The sequence below is a fragment of the Corvus kubaryi genome, unplaced genomic scaffold (assembly GCF_017639235.1).
Source record: "Corvus kubaryi isolate FWS band 111438036 unplaced genomic scaffold, C.kubaryi_AGA036_p1.0 137, whole genome shotgun sequence".
NCBI lineage: Eukaryota > Metazoa > Chordata > Aves > Passeriformes > Corvidae > Corvus > Corvus kubaryi.
In genome coordinates, this window is record NW_024580671.1 from 15,378,171 (window position 1) to 15,406,064 (window position 27,894).

General features: G+C 39.0%; 1 protein-coding gene across 2 annotated transcripts in view; it reads right to left on the bottom strand.

Moving 5' to 3' along the window:
* The window catches only part of PNPLA8 (patatin like phospholipase domain containing 8), a 38,239-nt gene extending 16,885 nt beyond the window's left edge, over positions 1–21,354 (bottom strand). Inside the window, exons 1-8 of one of the 2 annotated variants that reach the window (XM_042018025.1) lie at positions 21,199–21,354; positions 19,002–20,193; positions 17,933–18,082; positions 16,581–16,732; positions 15,751–15,845; positions 12,156–12,327; positions 6,746–6,803; positions 4,371–4,565 (exon numbers count right to left, since the gene is read on the bottom strand). In XM_042018025.1, the coding sequence (XP_041873959.1) occupies positions 4,371–4,565; positions 6,746–6,803; positions 12,156–12,327; positions 15,751–15,845; positions 16,581–16,732; positions 17,933–18,082; positions 19,002–20,102 (1,923 nt within the window). In that variant the 5' untranslated portion in view covers positions 20,103–20,193; positions 21,199–21,354. Of the gene's footprint in view, positions 1–4,370; positions 4,566–6,745; positions 6,804–12,155; positions 12,328–15,750; positions 15,846–16,580; positions 16,733–17,932; positions 18,083–19,001; positions 20,194–20,876; positions 21,042–21,198 lie in introns of those variants that run through there. The other variant, XM_042018026.1, reaches the window with a different exon arrangement.
* Between the last annotated feature and the right edge of the window lie 6,540 nt (positions 21,355–27,894).

The window sequence follows — 27,894 nt, forward strand, 5'->3', positions numbered from 1 at the left end:
AGTTTTTACTGTAAAAGCTATTAAATGAAGTGTGTGTAATGATTTTCTTACATTTTAAATTGCTCTTTTAATTAATTTATTTCCTCAGCATACTTTACTTTCTACTGAAGTGACATTACTGAGTGTCTCAAATGTTTTTTACACTACAGGGGAAGAAAAAAAGAAAAGTAATAGATACAAGAAATAACACCCCACTGTGGGAAGTCGAGGGGAAAAAATGTCACAGGTTGCAGCAGGACTGGGGAGAGGTTAAGAGCCTTCACTGCTTCAAAAACACAATTTAAAAAGGAACTGACATGTGGCAATACAGCTTCTATATTGTAACATCATGACTTGGTCTCTCTTGACTTGCAGGGTTCCTGGAGAAGCATGTTACAGGGATTAAATCCCTTTGAATGTTAATGTGTTCCTCTTTTGAACCACAAAGAATATTAATCCTACTCCCCTCATCTACCAACAGCTGCACTGTTTTTTCCTACTTGACAGAGCGGAACCAGATATCATGGTATGATTGACCTGAATGTAAATATTGCTGTTTGGTTTTGAGCTGCTGGCTTTTTGCAGAAATTTAACAAACCAAGCATCAGCTTACCTGCAGCACAATTAAGTGTTCAGGCACCTAGCAATCTCCTTCTAAACAATGACATCAGAAAAATTGTAAAACTAATTTATTATCCCATTAAGAAAATGAACACACTTTATGATCCCCTTGAACATTGAGAGTGCCCAGTACAGGAAATCAAACTGAAATGTGTCCAGAGAAAGGGCATACGTGTGTGTACACAAATACACATGCATATGTAACAACACAATTATGGAAAAGTGAGTCAAAGACAACAGTTCAGTTCAGCCATGACTCCACCATAGACATCTAGAGTCATACACAAAAACTTTAAGAATTCATCTCAACCCTACACAGAACTCTCATTCAGCTACTTCATAGAGTTTGTGAAAGGACTGATTCTAACAAAAGCTAGATAACATAAGACAAGAATATGCATGATGACCCTAAAAAAATCCACTAAATTTCCATTAATCAAAATAAATATTTTCACACATTTGAAGAGTCTTCAGTCAGATGAACTGCCAGAGTGTTTCTCATTCAGATTTAAACATACAACTGACTGATAAGCTAATATGAAACCTGGTCTTTATATAATTCTTTAAGAGTCCCCAACTTCAAAGCTAGGAAACAAATACTGTACTTACTATTCTGAATTTTCACATACATTTTGGCTACCTCTGTTCTTGGAACTGTTTAGAAATATCAACACTTCGGAGGCAGGTTATATATAAACTAATAAACTACACAGTTTATGTTCAGGAAACAGATTATGGTGATTAATGGAAGTCCCCAATCAATGAAAAAATTCTTAAAAGGCCATCCTTCTGACACCGGACTACGATTTTGAAGCCTTCGGCATAAATTATTATTTACACTTCATGCACACTGGGCTGATGCAGTTTTCAAAAATCACAGTACTATCAAAAACATCTAACAATGTTATGCTTCATTTATTCAGTAGTTCAAAAGCAGTTCAATCTGTTAGACAGTGTACATACAGAAAAGAGCAAGAATTTCCATATACACTACATATATGTTACTGGCCAAGGAACTTAAAATTACACTTGCAATCCATTTTCAGAATAAAGATGCTTAACAAGAATCTACCATTCCCATATTTATTATAGGAACTATAAGAACAGAGAGTTACCAATATTAACATATTTTAAGAAGAAAGCTATTTTAAGAAAGAATATGACTGCATTTAGGATTCTATCTATTCTAAAATATATTTATGCATATGTATTTCTTTCAATTCATGTTGGATATTTTGGCAGAGAAAAAACTCTTGAATAACTTGCATTTTCCAATGCGGTACCATTAACTCCCAGGAAAATAAGGGTAACGGTCTGCTACATGGACAGAGGCTCTTTGTGGTGGATTTATAATCTGAGCTAGAATGCTGCATGAAGACAGTTATGGAGCATTTGCCATGTAGTAACTTGCTAGCTGGACATCCAAGTACACCCCACACAAACCAGATAATTATGGAAATAGAGATGTGGTAAGAAAAGTGTAATCTGGGAAAAGAAAAGCATGCCAGACATGAAAGATGGTTTCTGTAAGAATTCAAGTGTTTAAATATTCCTGGTTGGGTAGAAGAGATATTTTTCAGATTACATGAAAAAGGTGGAATCCAAAAAGTTAGCATCTAGTTCTACTACAATAAACTGTTTTAGTACTGAGAACACATTTAGTTCTTTATGGCTGACAAAAGTGAACTGCATCCTAAGCCCTTGCTTTCTAGGAATTAAAATACATCAGATAGAGAAGAATTATGAACTTGGGAAACAGGGTTTGTAAGATTAGATGGGAGGGCTTTGTCTAGACTCTGGAGCAAGGAAAAAATAAAGTAGACTTCATTCCAGCTGTGTGTGTGTCTGAAAATACTGGAACTAATCTCTATTAACACAAATTATACAATCTCTAGTCTGGTAAACTGAACTTAGAAGTGAACATAGATGAAATAAGTACCAGTCTTATTGCATTTCACACAAGTCTGACAATTCAGAAACGATGTTAAGACAAAGAATTGTGTAAAGCACGTGTAGAAGTTAAAAATCATGTTGTTTATTCAGCTATCTTTCATGTAAAAGCAAAGACCAATTTCCATGTACTTTCAATTCAAGTAAAGAGGGGGTGGAAAGGTGAGAAGAGAAAGAAAACTTCTTCACATAGATTAACACTGACCCATTCAATCAGTTAAGGAGCAGCTTGGAACAGCTCCTGAGGCTAAAGCAGCTCCCTTCCCAGTTTTGTTTGGCCAGATGGAAAATGAACACATTTCAGGATTTCAAGCAGTGCTTTGGCTTGGAATCCAATGTGTTACTCCACTTTTAGGTTTAAAAAACCCTCAAAACTTATTTGCTTATTTCAGATAGTAGTTGATTAAAATGTTTTGAGGATAACAAGATGTACCATACTGGGAAGGTTGTGGAGGGCAGTCAGATAAGGGAGGGTGTCCTGAACAAAAAGAGGAAACAGTAAAATGAAAGGAATTTCAGAATCTCTTGAACCTGCCCCTCCATGGGAGCCCTTCCCCTTCACCCCGTAATTTCTATAGAGCTTTTACAGAGCTGAATTATTTCATCACCTTATAAATGTTGAATCAAAATATGGAAATATGATGGCTTTTTTCAGATTAAATTCTAGCTGTTTCTTTGTACCAATGCTTCTCTTTACCACCTCTTAATCTAATGAATTTTTCTCTCTTTCATCTTATACTCATTTATCTGTTAGCCTTTAAACTTCAGTATTACTCAAGCACATTACAATGATAAAGAAATTACACTGTCTTCCAATGGACACCATCAGAAATTCTGTATGTGATCCAGGTACATCTTATTACTCAAAATATGCTACTACTTCTTCCAGCATTTGAGGCTAATGCCATCATATGAATTAATACGACAGAAATGTAACAGATGCTTTCACTAAACTTAAGTGATTCAATCCTATGCTCTCTTTGTTGAAGGCCTCTGGTTCAGTCACCCTTTGTCATCTTTTCTGCCACAGACCTGCATCAGATATTTATTAAAATAAATACTAATAGTTTTAAATTAGAATGCACTGCAAGAAGTACTCTTTGAAAACTTGGAGAACTGCAGAGTAATACAGGAGCACTGGAGGACTAAAACCCTATGGTTAAAAAACTACTTAAGAAATTAATTTGCTTTGTTCTTTACTTATCAGGGTCACCAAGAGAGGCTGTAATACAATAAAATAGCATGCACTGTTGATAGGACACTGCTTTATCCTCAAGGGAATTTCTTTTGCAGTTGTCCTCCGAGTTTAATCTTACTGCTGCGGCATCCCTTACTCTTCTTACTAGCCCAGAACCAGGGTAAAGCTGAATAAGCTATCAATGGAAAGATTTAAAAAGCAGACCATAAACTGAAATTATGCACTAAGAGAAAGAACACTGAAGTGTACATCCTGTTTCACATTTTTCAATATTGACAGATTTTTACATTACGCCATCTATTTAGTGAAATAATGCTCAGTGAAATGCCAGTTGTAAGCAGAAGTCAGAGGCAATTTACAACTCATATAAGGTTTCCTTCCAGACAGAGAAGAAAGCAACAGCAGAAGAGCTTAGATTTGTATTGAGAAGACTAAGATTTTTAAGCCTTTCTAGTTCTGTAATGGCTATAGAAGCTAAAAATATCCTTTCTTACCCCATCTGTCCTAGATTTCCTTTGTGCTACCAAATCATTTGTTTAGTTTTGATTCAGAGATTAAGACCATGTTTTTTCTCAGGTATAAAATTGGAAAATATTTACTCAAGGAGAAGATTTCAACTTACCTGATGAAGATCGCTACCCAAAACATATTCCTGGAAGTAACCTGGTGCAGCAGATGATGCTCTAATTGCTTGCCACAGCTTATACTGACAGCCTCCAATATAATGGGACTTAACACCAGGAAAGTGGTTGTAGTTTCTAAACACAAATGCTTTCAGTGGTGTTCCTCTGTTTACAATGGTGCTTACTGCAGCTACCTAGTAAATGAGGAGGAACAAAATTAGTTATATAAGAGGATAATAACAACCATAATATGAGAACGAAAGCTTCCCAGCATATGAAATTCAATTGATACGTTAATGCACCTCTGGAATCTTACTAGGTTCATGATTTATTAACATTTTTATAATGTCTATCTAAATTTTAAAAAGTGAATGTAAAACAGAAACAAGAGACCCAAATGTGTAAAAAAAAAGCTATTTTTAACCTTCAATTAATTGTTTCGCCAGCTATTCCATTTCTACAAATATCTACAATATTTAAACAAAATGCTGGTGTCAACTATGTGATTTTAAAATATTTTTCCTTTAGGAACAGTACTTCGTTCTCAGAAGTCTGTAACCAGCAATACAACAATGCCATTAAATAGGAATGTCAGAACTGTCAATCAATTTCTTCCTCCAAGAAAATGATTACTTAATATTGCAACCAGTTATAGAATTGCAGGAACAATCTCTCTTGCACAAGAATCAAACATAAGTCTTTCAAGTTTTTTTTGTAAGGATACCAAAATGTCGGTAACAGAAATCACATATGTTCATCTAAGTGAAAAGCCAAATGGTATTTCCATTGAAAAAACCCCAACTGTAATGGCAGAAAGAATGTATTTTACAGATATGATCACAAGGAGAAAGTACATATAGTTATGGGTGAGTGTTAGAATCTGCAAGACCTTTAGAGGGGATGCAGCCAGCCTGGTGGACACTGTCAGAACAACACTCTTTAGCAGCCAAGTGGGTGTTCAATTCTGTCTTGTTTACTATTTTACAGAGTAGGGTGTTTTAATGAAATGTTACTCAACAGCACAGCTGATGCTGTGATATCACTGTATGCATTTTCACTCTTCAGCTACTTAATTTAAATAATTTTATTCACTGTAAATTCATCCTTATAGAAAACAAAAGTATAACTTCTGCATTACAGTGCAAAAGCAAAACACTGCCTGATAAGCACTCCATCATTTGATGGAGGAAAAGCTTCCTGTTTTTCTCAAAAGGATGGTTTAAGCACTAAGCACTACCAGAAGCAGTAAGGAAAATAACTTCAGAAAATTTAATAGAAAATGTATTAAATGGATGCTTTTATTTTTGGCAATACCCATGTACACTCCATGACGCAGTCTAAGTTGCAAAGGGCTCAGCACCTTCTGGAAAAATCCATCTTGCCATGAATTTTACAGCAGCAGAGCATATAACTGCATGTTTTTTCTTGAATTTGCTGTGCCTTGTAAAGAGTGCCACCACTGACAGCACTATAAAGCAATTACTGGGAACAGCTAGTTTCAACTCTATTTATATTCACATTTTATTACTGAAGAACATGGAAGGAAGCCAAAGATCCCGGTTCAAAGATAACTTTCAAGTCAACATAGGATAGCTTCTCTCTCAGAAAGCAACATACCACACCAGCCTTTTCATATCCTTGTTTTAGACATGGACTAGGAATGCAGTCAGTAAGGCACATGTTACTAAGTTTAGAAAAATGTGAATATCTTCCATTTAACAGTAAAGCATTGAATATAGTGCTATGACACCAAAACACCTGTTAATTACAGATTGTTCTGAAATACATCCTATTATATTTCTCTTCTTTCTTCACACCCTATCCTTCACCAAAAATAAAATACCCATGCTTTCTCATCTTTCATTCTCGTGCTGCTGCTGTATGTAACACCCCTCCCATGACTTGGTGTCTTTTCTATCATACAGGAAGAGAAGAGATCTTGGGGCCTAAGAATGTGACCAGAGAAAACCAGGTACTCCAAACAAAGTGAGAAGAAACCCTGTCCTCTCACAACACAGTAACACAGATCACAGCTGACATGACAGGATCTCCAAACACTAGAATTCTTACATGAAAAACACAAGCTTTGCACAACGCCAAAATGCTGACCCAGTATTTCTATGCTTACAAGTTTTTTAACATCTCTGCAATACATTCCAACTAGAAGTAGTACAATTATGAGAAATCGCTGCAGAAATTTAAGAATCTAATTTTTATCCTTTAAAAGCATGGGTTATCACACATGGAAGCCTGAAGAGCACTTCAACGTTCATGCTGTCTATACAATATTCTTCTAGGTATAGAATTTACTCAGAACTCTTAAAAATACTTGTGAAATACACAACTAATATTTACCTTAGAAAACTGTACTTACCTTTGGACATTTGGACTTTCTTGCTGTTTCAATCATAAGATTTGAGCCCATTTTTTCTCTACAATAAATGTAAAAAATTGAAAATGCTCCATCAGTTAAGCATGAACGAGATGTACATTTTTATCATCCTTATTTCCGAGACCTTCGCATTTAAAAGACGCGAGGCTTAACAATCAGATTTCTACAATTGACTTCAATGGACTGACATTTCAAACCTTCTGGTCTGTTGGAAATAAGTCTGAGGAGTGACTGAAGAGGTCTTGATTCAAGTTACTCAGTTCACATATGTAATCATAAATCATGAGGATTACTCAACTACATAGTTACACAAAATACTTTGCTACATTTAGGAATCAAAAAACCAACATCCTTATTAAGTGGTTCTACAGTAATGAAAAATCACTCTTCTGTAGTTACAGAAACAAAAGCTAAAGAGAGAAAGATGGCATTCCATATGATTTAGAAGAAAGTTACAACATCTACATGTAATCTTCCATAAAAGTAATCCAATATGCATTTACCATCCCTTTTTGAGGCAAAATTTTTTTCACGTGAATACATTTTTATAAATCACACTAATGGTCAGCATTGTAATTTCTCATCATATCGGCATCAGGGTCAGTATTCCTGTTGCTAACCAGAAGGCAGCCCTTCTGCACAGTAGAAGAGACTGGAACAAATTACCATACTAGCCAATAATAGCACCTCACCATGTATTTCAACTTTGATTTGCTTACAATTAAGGTATAAAACTCCTGCAGAATGGGTGGTCACCCATAATCATTCCAAACAGGCTTTCCATTAAATCAGCAAGCTTTCTTCCTCCCCTAGAACACAGCCCACCCAAACACTGGTGGTACATCTGCCTTATTGTGCAATGACGGTTTTCCATACTGCCACGCTTTTAAAGTAAGGCTATTCCATGTGCTGTTGTTACGAGATCATCCATCTACAGCTTGCACCCATGACAGGACGTAGTAGCACTTCCGCTGTTAAAAACAACACCTTTATCGACCTACTCAGGTCAGAAAATAAAAGAAGCTTTAAAGTCAACTGCAGCAGCAGTCCTCCATGCAGACAGTAGACTGTATGTAACGCAGTACTTGTGCTCGAGGCACAAGCTCTGGCGTGCCCCAGGTCAGAGAGAGCCCAGCTGCGTTACTTCTGTGCGTCGCTGAAGCGACTTCGGCATCAGGAAAAGAGCTGCTGGCTGGGCTAGCTCGCTGGCTTCTCTGCAGAGGGAACACGGCAGGAGCCGATGGGATCGGCTCACATTAGCTCAGAGACAAAGAAGAGAGAGGCTGTTCTGGTCTGACTCCTAACAGGTTTATTGCTAGAAGTTTCACAACCCGAACAAGCTCGGAAGGGATGGAATGCAATGGGATCCTCCCCCGAGCGTTTGAAAACCGCGGTGAAAGGGGAAAACAACCAATGACTTACAAGCCAGGGGGAGGATACAATTTAACAAGAACCACTGGGGGAAACGGAGAGGCGGGAGTTGTAACAGAGAACCAGTGAACAACCAAGTAACCGGGAATTTTCCCGAACCGGTGCAGCCCAGGGGGTGCGGCTTAGGCTTCTGAGCCGCCCATTGACCCACCCTCTGAGTCTGCTCTTTGGGAAACTCGATCCAGGGGAGGGGCTGGGATTGATTGGCATCACGCTGCCCCAGCCCCTCAGTGGGATGGGTCACAGCAGCATGTATGTGCAATTAGGACAATTTGCTGCTCTTCTACTGGGTATTTGTGCTTGAAGGATGGCTGTATACATGTCCTTGACAGGGAGGAAGTAAGGGAGACAGGTTCCAGTCCTATGATGGAAAACGCCTGCTGACACACTTCTTGTACCAGTAGCACTGTTTTATTTTATTTTTGCATTGATTCCAGTCTCAGAATCACCAGCCAGAAGGGGAAGAGTGCCATCTGGACTCACTAACTGATTACAGAAGGAGGCAAAGGCACACAGAACCATCAAGTAGGAATAAAAGAAATGAGACTGACAGAGGTGAGATATCAAAGACATCTGCTGATTTGCATCACTTTCATCTACTTGTGAAATGTCTGTATTTTTTCCCAGACCCTGCATGCAAAGATTAAAAAAAATGCATAAGCAATATCCTCTGCTTAATTACAGGAACCATCAAACTGAATAACCATCTCATCACATCTTGTTTTTTATGAAGGCCAGAAACTGGTACTTCAGAGTAGGTACAAGAAATCCCTTAAACCACTACGCAACTTCAGACATTATGGCCTAAGAAGTAAAGTTTAATATCACCTCCACATTTATTTTAGTTCTGTTGCTAGCATTAATACTGTAATTGCATATTACATAAATGTATTTCTCTCACTGTTCAATTTTTTTATGAAGTCACAGCAGAAGTAATTCCACAGTTTATTCCCATACGTGTTAAAAAATAAAGCCTTCTAATTTTAATTTTATTGAATAATCCCCTGTTACCAAAGAAAAGAAGAAACTGGTAATTCTCAAGATGCCTTACTATCTCAAATTACCACTTTAACTTGTTTGCTTTTGTTAATGACAAAGACTCCTAATGTGTACTGTCTTTACATCACTGGCTACTTTTCCCCAATCTTGCAACAGAAATATTCTCTAAAATGGGATAACCAGGACTGTAAATAATATTTTAAATGAAACTGTATTGTGAATTAATATAATGGCATTACAGTATTTTCAATCCCAACTGTCACACACTGAATCATTTTGTTTGACCACAAGCATACAGATGTTTCATTGAACTGTCCATGACAACACCAAATCACTTTTGATATTAAAGTTACTTTAAATCCTGTAAGCACTTTACATTTTTCCACTCATTGGTTATTACTTTACACATAATTTCTTTTGCCATCCTATTTTTCCATTTATCTACTTTGTTTGTGTTTGTCTGTGACCTATGTCCTCTAGACATGACCTACTTAAACAACAAGTCTCTTTCACAAACATTGCTCTTTCATTGCTTCAAGTCACTAATATTGCAACACTTATTTCAATAATGCTATGAAGAACATATTGCCAACCATATGCTGGAAGAAACATTCTAATGGGCTACAGCAGTGATGCAAACACTCTGGAGAAAAAGCATTCAATGCAAAAGGCAAAACTGTAACTTTTACCCTCTCCTAACTACAACAGCAGTACCACGAAACTATGACATCTTTACCAAACCTACAGGAGAGACTTTTATACCATGTGCTGGTATGGAAGGTGTCGCCCATCTAGTCACTAGAGAGCAGTGTCAATTTGTATTTCAATCTGCAAAACAAATACTGAAGTATTATTACTTGTATTCCCAAACACATGCATTATCCACTTTCCTACCAAAAGAGAACGTGTAATTTTTATCTAACGCTCCATACAGTGACTGATTGCTTCTCAAGACTATAAATTCCCAACATGAGATTTTAGCTAGCTTGTGAAAACCCCTAGCTGCTCACCAAATTTCTCCAGTTCTTAAGACAGCATGCAAGAAGAAAATTGTATATGTCAACAACAGTCAAAAGAAAACAGAGAAGTTGGAACTATAAGCCAGGTTCTTAAAAATGCAATTCAATATAGCATTACATAGACGGATATGTTGTAAGTAAAATCTTCTGCATAACATAGATGATTAAAACCAGTCCTCAAACTGCAACTCAAGAAATACATAAGAGGAGTTAAAACAGACATACACAGAGCACATGAAACCAATTCCCTAAAGCACTCTGAATAAAACATCAGTTAACCAAAATTAGTTGTCATTTTCTGAAATGCATTTTATAGCATACCCCATGAACGCATGCAGCGTTAGCCTGATGAAACATCAACTTCGTTATTTTGAGCAAGAACACCTTCTGACAGAAAATACCACCACTGATACTGTGGTAGGACTAAACATGTATTACATATATCTCTACGTTGTCAATGGATTGTCTCTATTTCAAGCAAGGCTGACAAGTTACCATTTAAACTACAAAAACGCACACAGCACAGGTACAGCTTTTAAATTCAAAAAAGAACAAAAAGCAGTTTCCCCATGCTATGACAATGTTAGACCTGACCTTCAATATTGCTATAAAGATATAACCTTACGATTTCCCTCTAAGCTCTAGGCCACCACACCACAGCGAAGCCTCAGCGAATCCCTTCAACAAAATGCTGTGCAGGCACAGGATCTCCCTTCAACATCGCAGGTCACCAAGAAGTCATTTGTTGATCAGCACATTTAATTTTTAATTCACTCTATGGATAATGTATTAATTGCCTGCTTTTGTCTATTGCACAGGAGTAGAGCTCTTTACCTCCCTCATGTGCTACATGTAGTTGCAAAAAACAATAGTATTTTAATTAAAGGCATGCAAAATACTTTCACATGAGGTTATTGGGATCTTCATAAGACTTCTTTTAATTGGTGGGAAAGGAAATGAGAGAAGACAGAAAAATCTAATTTCTAAAAAAAGACTTTCAGATATCTGAGAAGAAAAGTTCATTGTATTAATTTGATAAACGTATTTATTTCTGAAAATATGCAAGAGCACAGAGAAGAAGTGCCTAGAAGTTCTCTCCATCAAAGAAGTAAGGTGCTTAAAATTCAGACAGCACTGGTATTCCCACTATTATGTCATGAAAAACTCTTTTAATTCCATAAACCACAGTAATCGCATTCCCAAAGGAACTTGTAATAACAATAACTTATCAGAAGGAATCTTTTACCATTTTATGTTTGCTCTCAGAAAAGATTCTTCCGGTTCTTTTGGTGACAGGGTCAACTTACGCTGGGTGGGAAACTATGACACTAGTTTGCTAAAAATTACAAACAATTGAACTATCGATACAAACACAGATGAATAAAACTAAGAAATAAAACCTGTAATACAGTAATTCTTTCTAGTGGCTTTTCCCAAATAGCCATTAATGCATGTGAATATACTTCACAGGCAACTCTGACACTGTGGATAATTTTTCATTGCAACCCTTACAGCTCATTTCCCTTTCAAAGCAAGTGGCAATGGACAAAGCCCTTCAATATAGCAGCAAACATTAAAAATCCCTACTGCAGCACATTATTTCATATCTCACCAATCTCCTTTAAGAAAAAAGGCACAGCAGGTGGCTAGTAAAATTTGCAGCAGATCTGTAATGAATCAGATCAAGCAGACCTGGCAAGCATACAGGAATATAATCAGAAATCACTGCAGTAAAGCTTACTTTATTCCCCAGAAACCTAACTCATTACATTAAAAGCTTTCAATGTTTTGGTAAATATGAAAACAGCTATTTCAAAAGAATGAGAGTATATGTTAATCCTTTCTAGTTGTTTTAAGAATCTGCACACCAGTAAAGCAATAACAAAACCAAATGCACTCAGACATTGCACTAATTACTTTTCACCTGATCATCTTTTACTTACTTGAGCATTTTTTCCCATATATCACTGTCATAAAAGGCGTGGTTCCAGCCCATTTTGACTGTTCCAACAATGACATTCTGCTTAAAAACATCTGATCCTAATTTATGATACAGTTCTTCACAATCATCCAGGGGGATATGGAACAACCCCAGCATAAAAGCTAATATAGCTCCTGAAAAAAACAAATATTTTGCAATGTAAAATGTATCCTGGAGTAAGATTGCAAAAATGGATTATCAGTTAACATAGCTCATAGGTTAGCAGAATATCTGTCTTGAAACAGGAAGACCAATTGACATTTATATCACTAAATTCCTGCTCAGACATGACAAACAATGTTTTAAAAGAATATACACAGGATAGAAAAAGTCTATTTTCAAAAACAGAAATATAAGAAGTTGAAAAATTACATTATTTCATTTTGCAGATTACAACAAGTATATGGCAGAAAGCAAATGAAATCCTTTACTACTTTACTTGCAAAGAGAAACAAATAAGATAAATCCATGCTGTGGTATTAAAAAATTATTTGGAGCATTATTTGCTACTTTTCAAATTCTTAAGCTGGTAGAGAAATATTCTAGAAAAATTCTGTAAAAATAAAGGAGATTTCAGTAGTTTGGATTACATTTGGTTGCAACCATTTATAATTAGTTGCATACATGCTGCCATCTAGTGTGTGCCTAACAAAAATTATGACCTACCCTTGCAGGAACAAAATAACAGCATTCAAAAAGCACTGCTGCTAAATACCACTAAAAGGACTGTGGAAAAATAAAATTAATGAATTACCACAATTCTTAGATATATTAAACCAAAAGGAACACACATAACCTTTAAATCTAGTTGTGCCATACTATGAAAATGTGTAATTAAGCATTAGTAATAACTAGGACACATGATTTTTTCAATCTGAAAATAAATGCCATAGGATTGAATAAAACTAATTTTAAAAGTTGCCAATTCTTGAAATAGAGTAAGAATATAATGCATGTGCAGAAAAAACTGCATGCAGGAAGTTACAGGTGGCCTTAAAAGAAACATGACTTCCAAGCCCTCTTTCACTCTCACAATCCCCACCCCCGTGATAGCTGAGCATCAGTGGACTGATGGTCCCAGTTTCTTAAAAGGTAGCACACAGGCTTAAGGCAACCTGGGCCTACTTGACACAAAGTTTCATCAAGAGAAACTTTCCCAAGTGCCAAATCATCAGATGCCTGTATTCAACAGACTTAACAGGTAGCAGCAGAGAAACACTGTTTTCCCAGGTCATGCAAATCCTCTGCCACATTCTCTTCCTCGAAACTCTCCAGCACCAGTTCTACAAGATCACACATTTGCTATTTTGGTGAGCAGATTCAAAGTATGCAGGGCCTATTACAGCATCATTGCAATGATCTTTCTCTGTGACTGCCTGTATTTACACCCTCTGACCCCCAGCGAAGAGAAGTACAGGGAAGATAACTACAAAGACAGTAATGCTGAATTCACAGCAAGGGTATTTATAAACTTCAAAGGCAAAACAGCTGAACAGTAGTATGAAATACAAAAAGTGCAGCAGAAAAGAGAAGTGCAGTGCACAAGAGGCATCCTTCCTATCATTAAATCCACCACTCTTGTAAATCACAATTCATTCAGCTGCAAGACTATCAGTATAGGTACTGTCAATACAAACAGAACTGCCAGCAGTGCTGGCAGACATGCACAACCTCACCCAGCCATGTCTTTTCATTTATTATTGCAAGCTGGACAACTGCAGACAAAAGCTTAATTGTGTAAAAAAATTTAAAAGAATATGCCAAGTACTTACTAGCAGTCATACATCCCAAAATTTAAGGAAGAATTAAAAACAAAGTTAGTTCTAGTGATGGTAGTGGGACTAAATTAAGAACACTAGGCCTCTCCGTCCAAGAGGCCTCTCTATCTACCTTTATTATCCTTAAAGATGACACTGGAGAAGTGTTTAGCAGGGAAACCATCTTCCAAACAACCAACCACTTACTGCTAAATTAACTAACAAAGGACTTACTTGGAAGACTATTAAAAATGTAAAGCAGGGAATTACATTGTGCCTACAAACAAATTCTGTCTAGGAGACCTAAACATTCTCGTCCACTACTTTGAGTCTATTAAGCAAATCTCTTGGAACACACTTTACTCATGGTAATCTGTGTTTAATATAATTTCTGAATTAAACTGTATAGAATATAAGTACAGCAAAAAATTGAAGAATGTGGGCTTCTAAAGGAAGCTGAGCTAGTGAACCACAGCATACCTCCTATGGTAGAAAACATAATTCTGCTGCTACTGGTGTAACATAATTTCTGAAGGAGATTACTGTCTTTTAAGGAGAAACTTACGCTTTGGAATTTCCTACTTTCTAGGGAGGAGTAACTTATCAGTGAGTCACAAGAGTAATTAAGTCTGGGAGGGACCTGTAGACATTATCTAGTCCAACCTCCTGTCCCAACAGGTATAATTAGAAAAGGTTACTCAGGACTTGTTCAGCCAAATTTTGAGTATCTCCATGGATGGAGATTATACAGCTTGTGCAGGCAACTCCTTCCAGTATCTGACCATCCCCACAAGAAAAAGCATGATCCCATATCTAATTATAACCTCCCATACTCCAGCTTGTCTGTTGGCTTTTTTCCTGTCACTGTGCACCTTCAAAATGATTCTAGATCCATCTTTTCTTTATTTCCCCATTAGCTGAACCAGGATAAAGGCCTACTCTTAGCCTTCTCTTCTCAAGGCCAAATAAACCCAGTTTTTGCACTCTCTCCTTTACATGTCATGAGCTCCAGTCCCCTGATTGACTACTTGGCTTTCTGCCAGACTTATCCAGTATGTACAAAAACAGACCCAAAAGATTAAGGGTTTATAGAGGAGCCCATAACAAGACACTTGTGGCCAAACAAGAGACCCTTTAAATTGCTGGGTACGTTCTTGTCCATGCAAGCCAATGTAGTCAGCTTTCTTTGCTCTAGAGTACACTGATGATTCACATCCAACTTGTTCCAAACAAGACCAGGTCCTTTTCTGCAAAGCTGGTTTCTAGCCCGTCAGCCCACCTCAGATGGAGGGCTTCATATTTGGCTTCACTGAACCTGCCAAGCCATTTCTCCAGCCTGTACAGGCCAATATGAACAGAGGACACCACAGCACTGACCACTTCCTCTAGTTTAGATCAGTCAAGATCTTGCTACAGGCACATGCTGTCCTTCTGGCAGGTAATTAATACAGATGAAACATTGCTGTTACCTTAATAAAGGAAGCATGACTGACCTAGTACCAATTTCTGAGGGACATTACCTTAGTAGTCTGTAAAGCTCCATAAATATCTAAGATAAATGTTTCTGTGCGCAAGTTGAAGATTTCACGTAAATTCAAAAAATGACAAATCAGTTTGTGGCCAAAAGTTCATCATGAACTGCCCGAAGTTCTTACTCAGAAGCAAAAAGAAAGACTAGAAATCACAACTGTATTTTCATAGCTTACACTCTTAAGTCAGAAACTGCAAAATCTACATTTATTCTCAGATGTTCTTTTACTATATTGATAGCAAAACTCCACCTTGTGGCTTAATAATTACCTGTGCTTACGCCACAGATGTAGTCAAAAAGTTGATGAACCGGCTTTCCAGTTAATTCTTCTAGTTTCCGTAGAGTCTGAAGTGCAACTAAACCCCTGAAACACAAAAATCCCCTTCACATACAATGGCAGTCTTATCTCACATAGTTCTAATAATTTTTCAATCACCTTGGCTTCATTATAGCTCATTATAATTTAATAACTGCAACAGTAAGAATCCTGAATATTTCAGGAAATAAAAGAGCAGCAGAACACAGTTAAAATAGAATGATGAATATTGAATATAAATGACATACTCAGGCATACGAAAAATAGTATTAAACAGCTATAGCCATACTGTTTTATAGCAAAGACTGAGGGGTGATCAACTTCTGTGGATGTAGACTCAGGATAGATTTTAGCTGCATCCCCACCACACAGCACTTAAATTTTGGTCTTAACAAGGCTATATAATGCCCCCTGGGGCATAGTATTTTCCAGTGGGGGGTTTGCTTGGCCTCAATTTAATGTGTCTGAAATAATGGGAGAGATGCATTAGAGACCATTAGATTTGTGCTTCTCTAGCATGAAACAGTATCTGGCATGCAGCAGTGTGAACTGTGTTGGGATAGAGCAAGATGACTGCGCATGGCAAAATGAGCACCAAAACAAACACCATTCAAGCAGAAATGCATACAAAAACAATACCCATCACTTGGATAGTCAAATGTAACAGAAATGCAACTCATAAATTGCCTCTTTGGGTATTTCTCTATCAAAGAGAGAATGAAATTTTATTTCCAGTTACAGTATGAAAAAGGCTACAAGCATATAAAACCCCAGAAGTTTTACCTTGTTCCTCCTCCATCAATGGTGAGGACTCGAATTCCCCAACCTTTCACAGGGTCTGTATATCCAATCAGAGCTAAAGTTTCTCTAACAGCAGCCTGAAGACTTTCATCATTAGCCTGTCTCAGTCGCAACAGGCATGGGATTAATTTTTCCTATTGATAAATACAAGGATATTTTATTCTAACCATATGTTTAGACCAAAAGAATCCATTCTTAAATTTACTAATGTGGCATTTAAGTATAGAAGTAATATATTAGTTAAAATTGGAAGAAAACTTCTTTAAATCTGTATTTACCCACGTCTTTCTCTAACAAGGGAAAGAATGGATGTCAGTATTATGTTGTACACACCTCACTGCTATAGTAACTACCTATCAGAATTAAGCAATCAAGATGATACATAAATCTTTTGAATAGCTAGGAAAGCTACATTTACCAGTTTAGTTTTATTGAGTTAGTATCACATCAGCCAAGCGTAGACTCGAGTATGAAGCACCAAAGTATAGGTAAAACCCCAGATTTGCTTAGTAAGTATGACACTGCTTCAAAACAAGAAATGCCTTCTAAATACACTAATATCAAAACAAAAATTAAACACAGAGTATTTTTAAATGTACTTTACCACAAAGATATACAGCATTACAATCAAAATGGGAGTAGTGAATACACTCTTTCATAATAAAGTAATTCACATATATTTATGTGAATGCCTGACCTATACCCTACCAGATGATTCATCTGGCCTGCACTCCATTCCCAAAGGGTACTTTTCCAGAAATTTCTACAATCTGTATCACACGTTTGTCGCATCTTTTGGAAAAGGCAAGAGGTTGACAAATGCAGTGATTTAGCTAGTACTTCTAGAATAGTCTACCACCCACCTCCTGCCCTCTCAATGCAGGGAAGGACACAAGTAGGACTAGATTACATGAATTTATTTGATGGTTCTCTTGCCACCTCTCCTCGAAGAAAGCATGTAAACAAGCATAGAAAGTACTGTGCATATACAGATCAACTGTACAGCACATTCTCATCTGGTCAACTGCCACAGAGGACACAACGTACGACCTTTATCTACCACTGGAAAAAACTATACTACCTATCCACATGACCATGTCGTATGCTTCTAAATTAAACACTGCAATCTTAAGAGCCTTTAGCTAAACTCCCAGTAGTTTGCATATGAATCTGCTTGAATCAGCTACAAAGTTATAAAAAGAGACACTCAAATTATAATCTTTACAAACAGGAAATATGACTAGTCCACAAAAGCACAGAATGAGGTGTTATGTTATTCTCTATCAATCATCTGTCTGATTTTTTTTTAATCTAAGCATAAAAACTATTTGCACCTTAATTGCAACTCCTCTGCTCTCTGGAAATTCTAGAAGATGATAGGTCAGTTCTTCAACCCTGTTGATGCAGACTCTTGGATTCGTGGATCTCCGTAGGGCTTGAACTAAAGCTCGAGTCCTGTTATCAATACTCACTCTTGCAATGATCTAAAGAAGACAAACAGACAACATAAAACTACTCTAAGAAATGTGTAAAATTTGTCAAGACTAATTTCAACGTGTTATTTTAAGATTTCTCAGAAGTAATGAACAGCATGTTGTACTAGAGATCTCCTACAGTTTCCAAGTAGGAAACTGCTTAAACCGCCAACAAAAACCTTTTGATTCTTTGTTTACTAGAAAACTAAAATAAAGGCAGCTCACAACAAGAATACACCAAACAAACATGTCAGTATGTATTCAGATGAATTTTCAGGCAACTTTCTAGTATTTAAACATTAACAAAACATGAACTGTAAAATTACTATAACTACAAAAAAAAAAGCACAACTAGATCTGACTGTATTTATGGACTCTGTGTATATATGAACTAAATATATGTACCTACAACACACACAGAGGTGTGTGTATATATATGCACACACACTTTATATATAAACTTACATAAACATATCCATACTTACATAAAACATTTAATACTTATACACACATGTATCTATTCCTACTCCTAAGTACATATATGTATTTGTAAGTTTACATATAGTATGCACATATGTATAAAATATATATAGTTTTACATATTTATTTATTTATCCTACTACACAGAATGAATAAGAGAACAGTTTGGGTTGGAAGATGCCTTAAAGATCATCTAGTTCCAACCTCCCTGCTGTGGGCAGGGACAACTCATATATACTTATATGGAAGTACAAGTACTTCGATATAAGTAAAAGTATGTGTACATATGTATGTAAGTATATACACAGGTATATACTTATTTATGTAAGTAAAAGTGTGTGCATATCTATGCTTACATATAGGTATATACACTAGTGTAGCATATATATACACTTGTATAAAATATACATAGAAATAATACATAAATTAACACTAAACAAAGACTTGCCTTTTCTCTCTGAAGAGACAGATGCTTTTCCCTCTCTTCTGCAGTCTTGGCCTCATCACTCTTCTCAGACACTTCTTGTTCTTGCTGTTTACTCTTTTCTGGTGAAACAACTTTTGTATCAGATCTTAACTTTGGAACCAGCCCACCAATATAGCTGTCTACAAAAGCTTGTACGCTGTTACTGGGATACGAAAGAAAGTTTGCAATACTTTTTTTAGTGGAAACTGGGAGAGCAGTATTTGTCTTTTCAGCACCCAGAGCCTCTGCTTCAGGAGCTAAAGTACCTGCAGAATCCACTCTCTTTTCTTTGCTTGTTACAGTATTTGCTGATGAATCAAGCTTATTCCTCTCTTCAGAGTCCTGTAATGAAGCATTCCTTTTTCTTTCTTGTTCCATAACAGAATTATGAAAGTAAGAGTTGATATGATCAGCTACAAAGTTGTAAGTCTCTCCAAAATTTGTAGAAAAGTAGCTTATATGAAAAAGGTGATTTTTAGTAGGTGCTGAAACTTCTGGAGTATCTTGACAAGTGCCGCTTGAACTTACTAACACAGATTCCAAGTTTTCACTTGCACAAGTGGATTTCTTTGCAGCTGGGCCTCTGTTGCAATCGTCCTGAGTTCTGACATCTGTGACTTGTTTATCATTTTCTAGATTTGCGTTGATGTTACTCGCATCTGCACTGCTTTTATTTGCTTTACCCAAAGTACCTGAGTGGGACTTTAATCGAGCTATCCGTGACACCAGTTCACTGTGAGTGCCAGACACTGCCTTTGAAACAGACTCTATAGTATTCTTAATTCGTGACATGCGAATGCTCACCCTTGTAAGTCCTTTAGAAGAAGAAGTTAAAAGTTTGGAAACTCTGTAGTATAAAAACTCATGGCTATAAATGTACTTGTTATACCAAAACGTTCTGCTTCTGGCCCACTTACACCAAGGCTCGCTTGTATGAAAAACTCTCAGGTGTGCAGCATGATTTATCCTCCAGCAGGCTTTAGGTCTACAGAAACACAGGTATTTGTTTCTTTGCTTCCACCAAAGATTTTTTGGGTTAATTAAAAGGAACAAATATGCGTCCAAGGATAAATGAACTGTCATTACTTATAAATAATTGCACCTTTTTTGTGTTGCTTTCTATTTCATTCCAAAAGATATACGTCAATAAATAAGTCCTGTAATGTAGTGTTGCCTGAAAAAAAAAAAAAAAAACCAAACAAAAACCAACAATGGAAACCCCAAAACAGAAACAAGTTAAACTAAAATCATGGAGGTGTTTAAAACAGATGAAGCTTATGTATCCTTTTGGTAAAGACAGATAAACATTCAAATCAAGTCAAATAATCTCATGAGCGTATCTACTGCTCAGGACACTTGGTAGCATTACCCCAACATTTCAACATGCTACTCCCAAAAGGCCAATTTAAGCTCATCTTGAGAAATATGTGACTCTTCTCAAAAGCACTTAGTGGCATATAGAAAGTTGATTGCTGTTTCTTCAGCAAACTATCTTGTGCAGACACAGCGTTTCAAATGTCATTATATTACCACCCTTTTGCAGAATTCCTCACAGGGAAGAAGTGACACCAATACTCAGAGCAAAGTTCAACGAAACGTGCCCATCCTAAGAGCCAAGGGCAGTATATAATCCTTACTCTGCAAAAAAAGATGCAACTGGTGGAGCAGCGTTTTACACAGCACACCAGAGCCGTGCTGATACCGCAGGCGCAAATCCATTATTTGCTGAAAAAGCAAGCCCAGGCTTCTCCAGCGCCTGTGACAAATGCCGCAGGCACGCTGGCCAACTCCTGCGCAGGCCGGCTCCGCAGCGACAGCAGAGCTGACACCACCGCTGGCAGCGCCATCGTTACTTACAGTCTCCTCTGCCTGCGCTGCGCCTGTCCCGCTGGGTGAGCGCCGGGCTGCGGGCTCCACGGCCGGGCCGGGCTATATAGGCACGGGGGCGCCTCCTGCCCGGGGGGCAGGCGCGGGCGCTGTTCCTGCCTTGCGCCATTTCCCAGAAACGTTGCCGAGAGCGGCCGCGTAAACAAGCACCGAGTCCCGGCCCCGCTGTCCCCGACCCACCTCCCGTTACGCGAACGAGCCCCGCGTGCCCTGCACGCGCTCTTCGTGCCCTCCCCCGTCCTCATATTCCCCCACGAGCCGGTGGCGACGCGGCCCGTCCTGGCGGCGGTACCTGCTGGACAGTCGCTCCCGCCTCCCCCCTCTCCCCAGGCCGCCACCGAGCGCCAGGCAGCGGCCGCGCCCTCACGAGCGGTGCCGCCCCGGCGGAGCGGGCGGGGGGCGGCGGCACCCGGCACGACAACACGCGCGGCCGCGGCACTGCGCCTGCGCACGCCCCGCGCGCCGGAAACAGCTGGGGCGCGCGACAGCGCCCCACGGGCCGCCGCCGGGGGCGGACGAGGGGGAGAGCGGGGTGACGCGAGACGGTCGCGCGACGGCTCGCGGGGCGGGGCGGGGTCATGGCCGGGGCGGGGCGGGGCTGCTGCGCCTGCGCGCGGGTGGCGACGTGCGGCGCGGCACGCGAGAGTGGCGGGGCGGTGCCTCCCCGGCCTCTTTGGGCGCTGAGGAGGTTGCCGAGGGCGGAGGGCTTGGAATGGACAGTGCAGGTTATCCGGTCCCAACTTCCCTCCCACAGACCAGACCAGACCAGACCAGACCAGGCTGCTCAAAGCCCCATCCAGCCAGGCTTTGAGCACTGCCAGGGTCAGGGCATTCACATCCCTGGGCAACCTGTTCTGGTGCCTTGCCATCCTCACAGTAAAGCATTTTTTCCTAATATCTAACCTAAATTTCCCATCTTTCAGTTTGTACCCATTATTCACTGTTCTGTCACTACACTTCCTGTTCTCTCTGGCTTCTGTGTAGGTTCTTTTCTGGTACTGGAAGGTGCTTTGAGGTCTCCACACAGCCGTCTCCATGCTGAACAGCCCCTGCTTTCTCAGGCCTGCCTTCATAGGGGAGGTGCTGCGGGTCCTGGGGAGGCACTGGGAGCAAGGGGCTGGGAAGAGGAGAAGGGCCCCTGCCCAGCCTCTGCAGCTACTCAGTGCGGGTGCCTCGGGACTATGCCCCCACATTTCCTGCTTAATGCTTGGGGAACAATGACAAACGTGTTTGCCATGGGTTGGACAGGGTTAGGGAGTGGCTTGGTCTTCCCCAGCCAGGCTTCAGAGCAGCAGCAGGCCCTGAGATTCCTGTCTGCATGGCGTGTCTGAAACACTCTTTTAATGGGGTTGCTGAAACTTCAGGTGAAAATGACAAGAGAGGATGGATACGCTGTGTGCTCAGGTGGAACAATGGAGGCCTTACCATGAGGGTTAGGAGGGTCACGTCACACTTGTAGTTTCAGATCTCAGTTGTCTTCTGTTTTTCCTCACAAATAAAGAAGTAAAATTCATTTTCTTACCTTGCATTTTATTCTCCAAAGGAAAATTTATATTCCTTACATGTTGTAATTTTTATCATGTATTTTTTATAAATTGAACAGCTTAAATTCTCTACATCTCCCAGAGCATCCCTGTCTGGATGGTAGGTGCCCACCAAAGTCACTCTGTCACTCCCTTCCTCAGCTGGTCAGGGGAGAGAAAATAGAACAAAGGGCTTGTGGATTGACATAACGACAGGGAGAGATCACTCACCATTTACCATTATGGGCAGAACAGACTTGGCTTGGTTGAAATTAGTTGAATTTGTTACCAATCAAATTAGTTGAATTTGTTACCAATCAAATCAGAGTAGGGAAATGAGAAATAAAATCAAGTCTTAAAACTTTCCTCCCACCCTTTCCTTCTTTCTGGGCTCAACTTCATTCCCAAATTCTCTCCCTGCTCCCCATACAGCAGAGCAGGAGGACATGTGGGACCTGCAGTCAGTTCAACACATACTGTCTCTGCTGCCCCTTCTTCCTCAGTGGGAGGATTTCTCAACTCTTCCCCTGCTCCAGCATGGGATCCCTCCCACAGGAGACAGTCTTCCACGAGTTTCTCCAGTACTAGTCCTTCCCACAGACTGTAATTTTCACAAACTGCTCCAGCGAGGGTCCCTTCCACAGGGTCAGTCCTTCAGGAGCAGACTGCTCCAGTGTGGGTCCTCTGCAGGGTTACAGGTCCTGACAGCAAACCTGCTCCAGCATGGACTCCTCTCTCCATGGGGCCACAGGTCCTGCCAAGAGCCTTCTCCAGTGCAGACTTCCCATGGGGTAACAGCCTCCTTCAGGCACCTGCCTGCTCTGGCACGGGCTCTGCCAGGACCTGCAAGGGTATCTCTGCTCCAACACCTGGAGGACCTCCTCCCCCTCCTTCTTCACTGACCCAAATGCCTTCAAAGTTGTTCCTCTCACATATTCTCATCCTTCTCTCCTAGCTGCTGTTGCTCAGAAGCTTTTACCCTTTCTTAATATGTTACCACAGGGGCACTACCACCATTGCTGATGGGCTCAGCTTTTGCCAGTGACAGGTTCATCTTGGAGCCCGCTGGAATTGACACCTTCCAACACAGGGGCAGCTTCTGATGTTTTTTTGCGGATGCCACCCCATTGCATTGGGTTAATATGATAAGGTTTTGGTGGGGAGTCTTCCCATTAATTCTTCCCAGTCATATTAACCCAATGCAATGCCAATTTTACACTCAAGGCATGTCACTTCCTTGGTGAAGTACTCGGTGGCCACAAATATTTCGTGAGCCACATATTATTAGGATCCTTTTGCACAGGACAGTGGCAGTTCATACCCAGGTGCTCATCTATTCCCTCCTAAATGTTTCCAGAGTTGCTGCTTTCTGTGCTGTTCTGCAGGTATGGTCTGCCTGCCGTGTTTGTAGATTACTACACTTCCAGTTGTATTATCTGGTGGTGGTATACTCATGTTTTTAAGAATTATCTACCATTTTTTAATTTATCACATTATATATGCTTAAGCTCATTTTTAAACCAAACAGTTCAAACAGTCGTGGGGTCTGCCCTAAGTGCCAGATGCCACTAAGCAGGGAGGTTTCACTGCCTCTTGACATACGAGTTACTTCATGTAAAGGCCTGAATACTGTTATGAGAGCAACACAGTACATAGAGTTTTAGACTGTGTAGCAATGTTAGCTTAAGCAGCTTCCCTGAGTGTGTTTGCCCTTCTGTAAGCCCCAGGGCTCTAGTGCATTTGCCAGTATGCTGGACCAAGTTGGATCTCATCAGATGACTTAAGAAGCCCATCTGAAGCCACAATCTGAGCTGGCTTTAAATGGGGTAACTTGCTTTCTTACAATGACAAAGGCTTAGGCAAAACAAGACCTACAACTTCAGTAAGAGGGAAGTTTGGACATTATAAACTTCATGCTGCCAGGGCACATCCTGCCTCTCTTTGACTGGCAAATAAGGTATTGAAGGTAGGAGGCAACTGATCCCTTTTAGCTGCACATGGTTCCTTCGTAAACAGTCACACTTTATCCCATAATCTCATTGTAAAATTCTCTCCTGTGCCTGCTCAGACATTTGTTTCAGCACTGGGATATGTACAATGATGTATTGATTCATACCTTTCCTAAGAAGATTCAAGGATTTCACATTTCTGATCCAATGCCAACCCATGCCTTCTTACCACATCGCTCTCCCCAAGGATGAGCAGACCTTTCTGATCTGACATGTTCAGAGGTGCATGATTCATCAGCTTCTCAAAACAACCATGAAACAATCCAAAAGAACTGAAAAACACTGGACAGGAAAAGATAAATTTATATATTCCCAGGCACAAATTCTGCATCCAAACCTTCTCAAACATTTTGCCAATTTCGCGTTCTTTGCTGTAGTCATGACATTAAGAAGAAGTTATCTCAAATTTATTTAAAACATAGATTAATTTGTAAGCTCTTTTAGTACTCAGAGGTGAGTTCATCCTGTTTGACTAAATACCTACTTTTTAGATAAGAGAGATGAATCCACGTATGGTATTCAGATGGTGGACAACTCTGTATGTAGTTGTTTTCACATAGTATGGATATCATCTCATTTAAATAATGTTGAGATGAATTTAATTTTAATAGGATGTATATTAGCTATTTGAAAAATACTTCAATTTCAGTGCTTTCCGTGGGAAGTATCAAGAGAGAAATCTGTTGTTGTTATTATTGATGGGTTTTTGCTGGTCTCTGTTAGGTTGCATACCCAGCACTCAAGCTCTTTCAGAGTGGTCCCTTGAAACATGATTGTTTTCAGTTTAGGACAACAATGAAAGTAGTTTGATTTTAATGAGTTCTATCTCTTTTACTTAATTCAGAAAATCTAAGGCTTTCAAAATATTTTCTCATTATACCTGTTAGGACATGTTTTTGTAGGTAGGTTGAAAGCTTCTGTAAATCAAGTTACACATCAATTGTGGTAAATCTTCCTGTTTTAAAGAAAGAGAGTTGTTTGGTGTACATGATTTTTGTCATGTTATAGCCAAAGTATTGGGGTGTCAATAATTCAGGTGAGTTAACTGTATTCATTTATATGCATGTTATGCTTTTAAATGCCATTAATTATTTCTAACATTCATATCTGTATGTCTGTCTTGGACTGCTGCTTGGAGAGACAGTCATAACAGGTTATGAGGCAGTTTGATAAAAATTGGATATTTACCAGAAATAATGGTTCCAAAATTTGTCAATCTAGGATTCTCACTCTTGGAAGTTTGTATTTTGAGTAAATAGTTTTGCACATTCTCTCACTGTATGTTTGATAAAAAGCTAATATATGAATATAATTTTTATATAGCATTATATATATGGGGTTTATTTTTACTTGCCTTATTGATTATTGATGGTATTCTGAAAATACAGAACTATCACCTAAGAGGCTCAAACAAATTTAAAAAAACCTCAAGTATTTCAAAGCACTGTGACAAACTAACATATATTGGTAGAGCAGTATTCTGCTCATAATGGCGTCTGAGGTAATTGCTTAAATATGACTTTTTCAGTCAAGCTTTAGGGAAAACACTGTTTTCTATTTTCATCAGCATAATATGACATCGACAGAAGCTGTGTAGTGCTAGCAAATATTGTTTGGCTTTGCAAACAGAAGTATTCTGCCTCTTAACACTAGATGGCAGACAAAAAATGGGAAAACATTTCCTTGTTTTCAGGGATAGAATGTTGAAAAATTAATTTGCATCTTGAATGAACATTCACCGAAAACTCTCAAAGTAATAAGAATTAAGACCATTGAACGAATGCTTATGACAGCATGGATACTTTCTGTAACCTTTCATTTGGATGTGTTTTTTGGCACAAACACTGAAAATAATCAAGTGGAACTTTTCTTTATTATTTTCATATTGCTTTTTTATCTGTTACTTCCCTTCAACATTTTTCTCTTGTCAAAGAGCTAAAAATTCTAGAAGGCTTAGAAAGGAAAAGGGAAACTTTTAAAGAAAATTGTCCTCACCAGGTAGTCGCATTGTTGTGAAATTGTCTTCTGTAAATCCAAAGAGCAGATGATGTAAGACTTACATTGTAGCTTCTTACTATCTTTGCCTTGCATCAGTTACCCAAAGTAATTGGGCTGCTTTGCTCCTTATTGTCATTGAATCTTAGACAATAATGTGGAAGTAACATGTTTTCTAAGGGGGTAACTTTCTTCATAGAATATTATAAATTAGTGTGCCAAATATTATGTAATCAGTTCACCTAGAAGCCAGTGAATATTTTGGGTTGTTAATCCCCTTCCTCTCCCAGCTACATCCTCAAAAAGAAGAATCAGAATCTCCAAGATTCTGAATCCCACTCTAAAATCTTGGTTCTTCTAGCTAATTGTGATGTGCATACACAGTATGAAATCCCACCAAATCCCACCACATCTTTCTTTCTCAGTGCTTCTACTGTGGCTGCAGAGATAGCAAGCCAGGCTGACTATTTCCAGTGCTAGCAGCTTTATGGACTAAAATCAGAAAAGACCCGAGTTTTTCCCATGGTGGTTTTCCTGTTGAAGTTATTCCAAATGAGAAAGGTAAATGTACTGGAGTGGAAAGGTAAGTGCAAATGTACTTGCCTGCTTCATAGTTAGAAAGTCAGCTACAAAGATGTCCATAGCTTCTGGTTTAAGTTTCTCAGATTATTCTTCCTACACAATAGCTTTTGTTATAAAATGTATATATAGGAGCAAGCAACAGACTGTGGCACTCCCCTTCTCATAGGAGTGCTTTACCCACAAGGATACCTGGCCTTTTTTTCCCAGGGCTTCTTGGTTTCACCAATTCTTATGTTCGTAGTCACCTAGTTTCAACAAGAGTAGAAACCATTTTCCATTCTGCCTTGCCAATAAGTTGGTGACCAGGAAATTCTCATAAGAAATCAGAAATGTGTATTTAAGCCTTCTCTGGCTGAAAATAGCCCTGACCCTATTTTCTTGCACCAGCTGGGTAAATATTCCATTGAAAATAATCCTTTCCTAGATATTGTCAATGACTGTTCCTGTTCCTCTTCCCTCCTGCTCCTGCTCTTCCTCCTCTCCTCACCTAGGAACCTCCATATCCTCACCCCCTTTGAAAGCACTGGACAATTTTCAGCCTGTTTCTTGAAGGAATGCTTGTAAGACATTGTTAAAAGAGTTAAAGGCTCTGCATTGTAAATGCATAAAGGTACCTGGCTCTTGTGCAGAGTTAAAACTCTAGATTACCATCAGGATCTGGAATTTAGTGATGTCCTGCTCCGTTTGTCTTCCTGCTTTGCTAAATCCAGCGGTTTCCTGCTTCCCACACAACATAAAGGTGCTTGTATCCCTAAATCAGGGATCCTGCTCAGGGAATTGGTACCTGAAGTTTGTTACGCATCTATCTTTGATTTCCTGTGCCTCCACTGCTTATAGCCAATGGTCTTTGCCCTTGTGCTTTTGTGCATTCTAGAAATC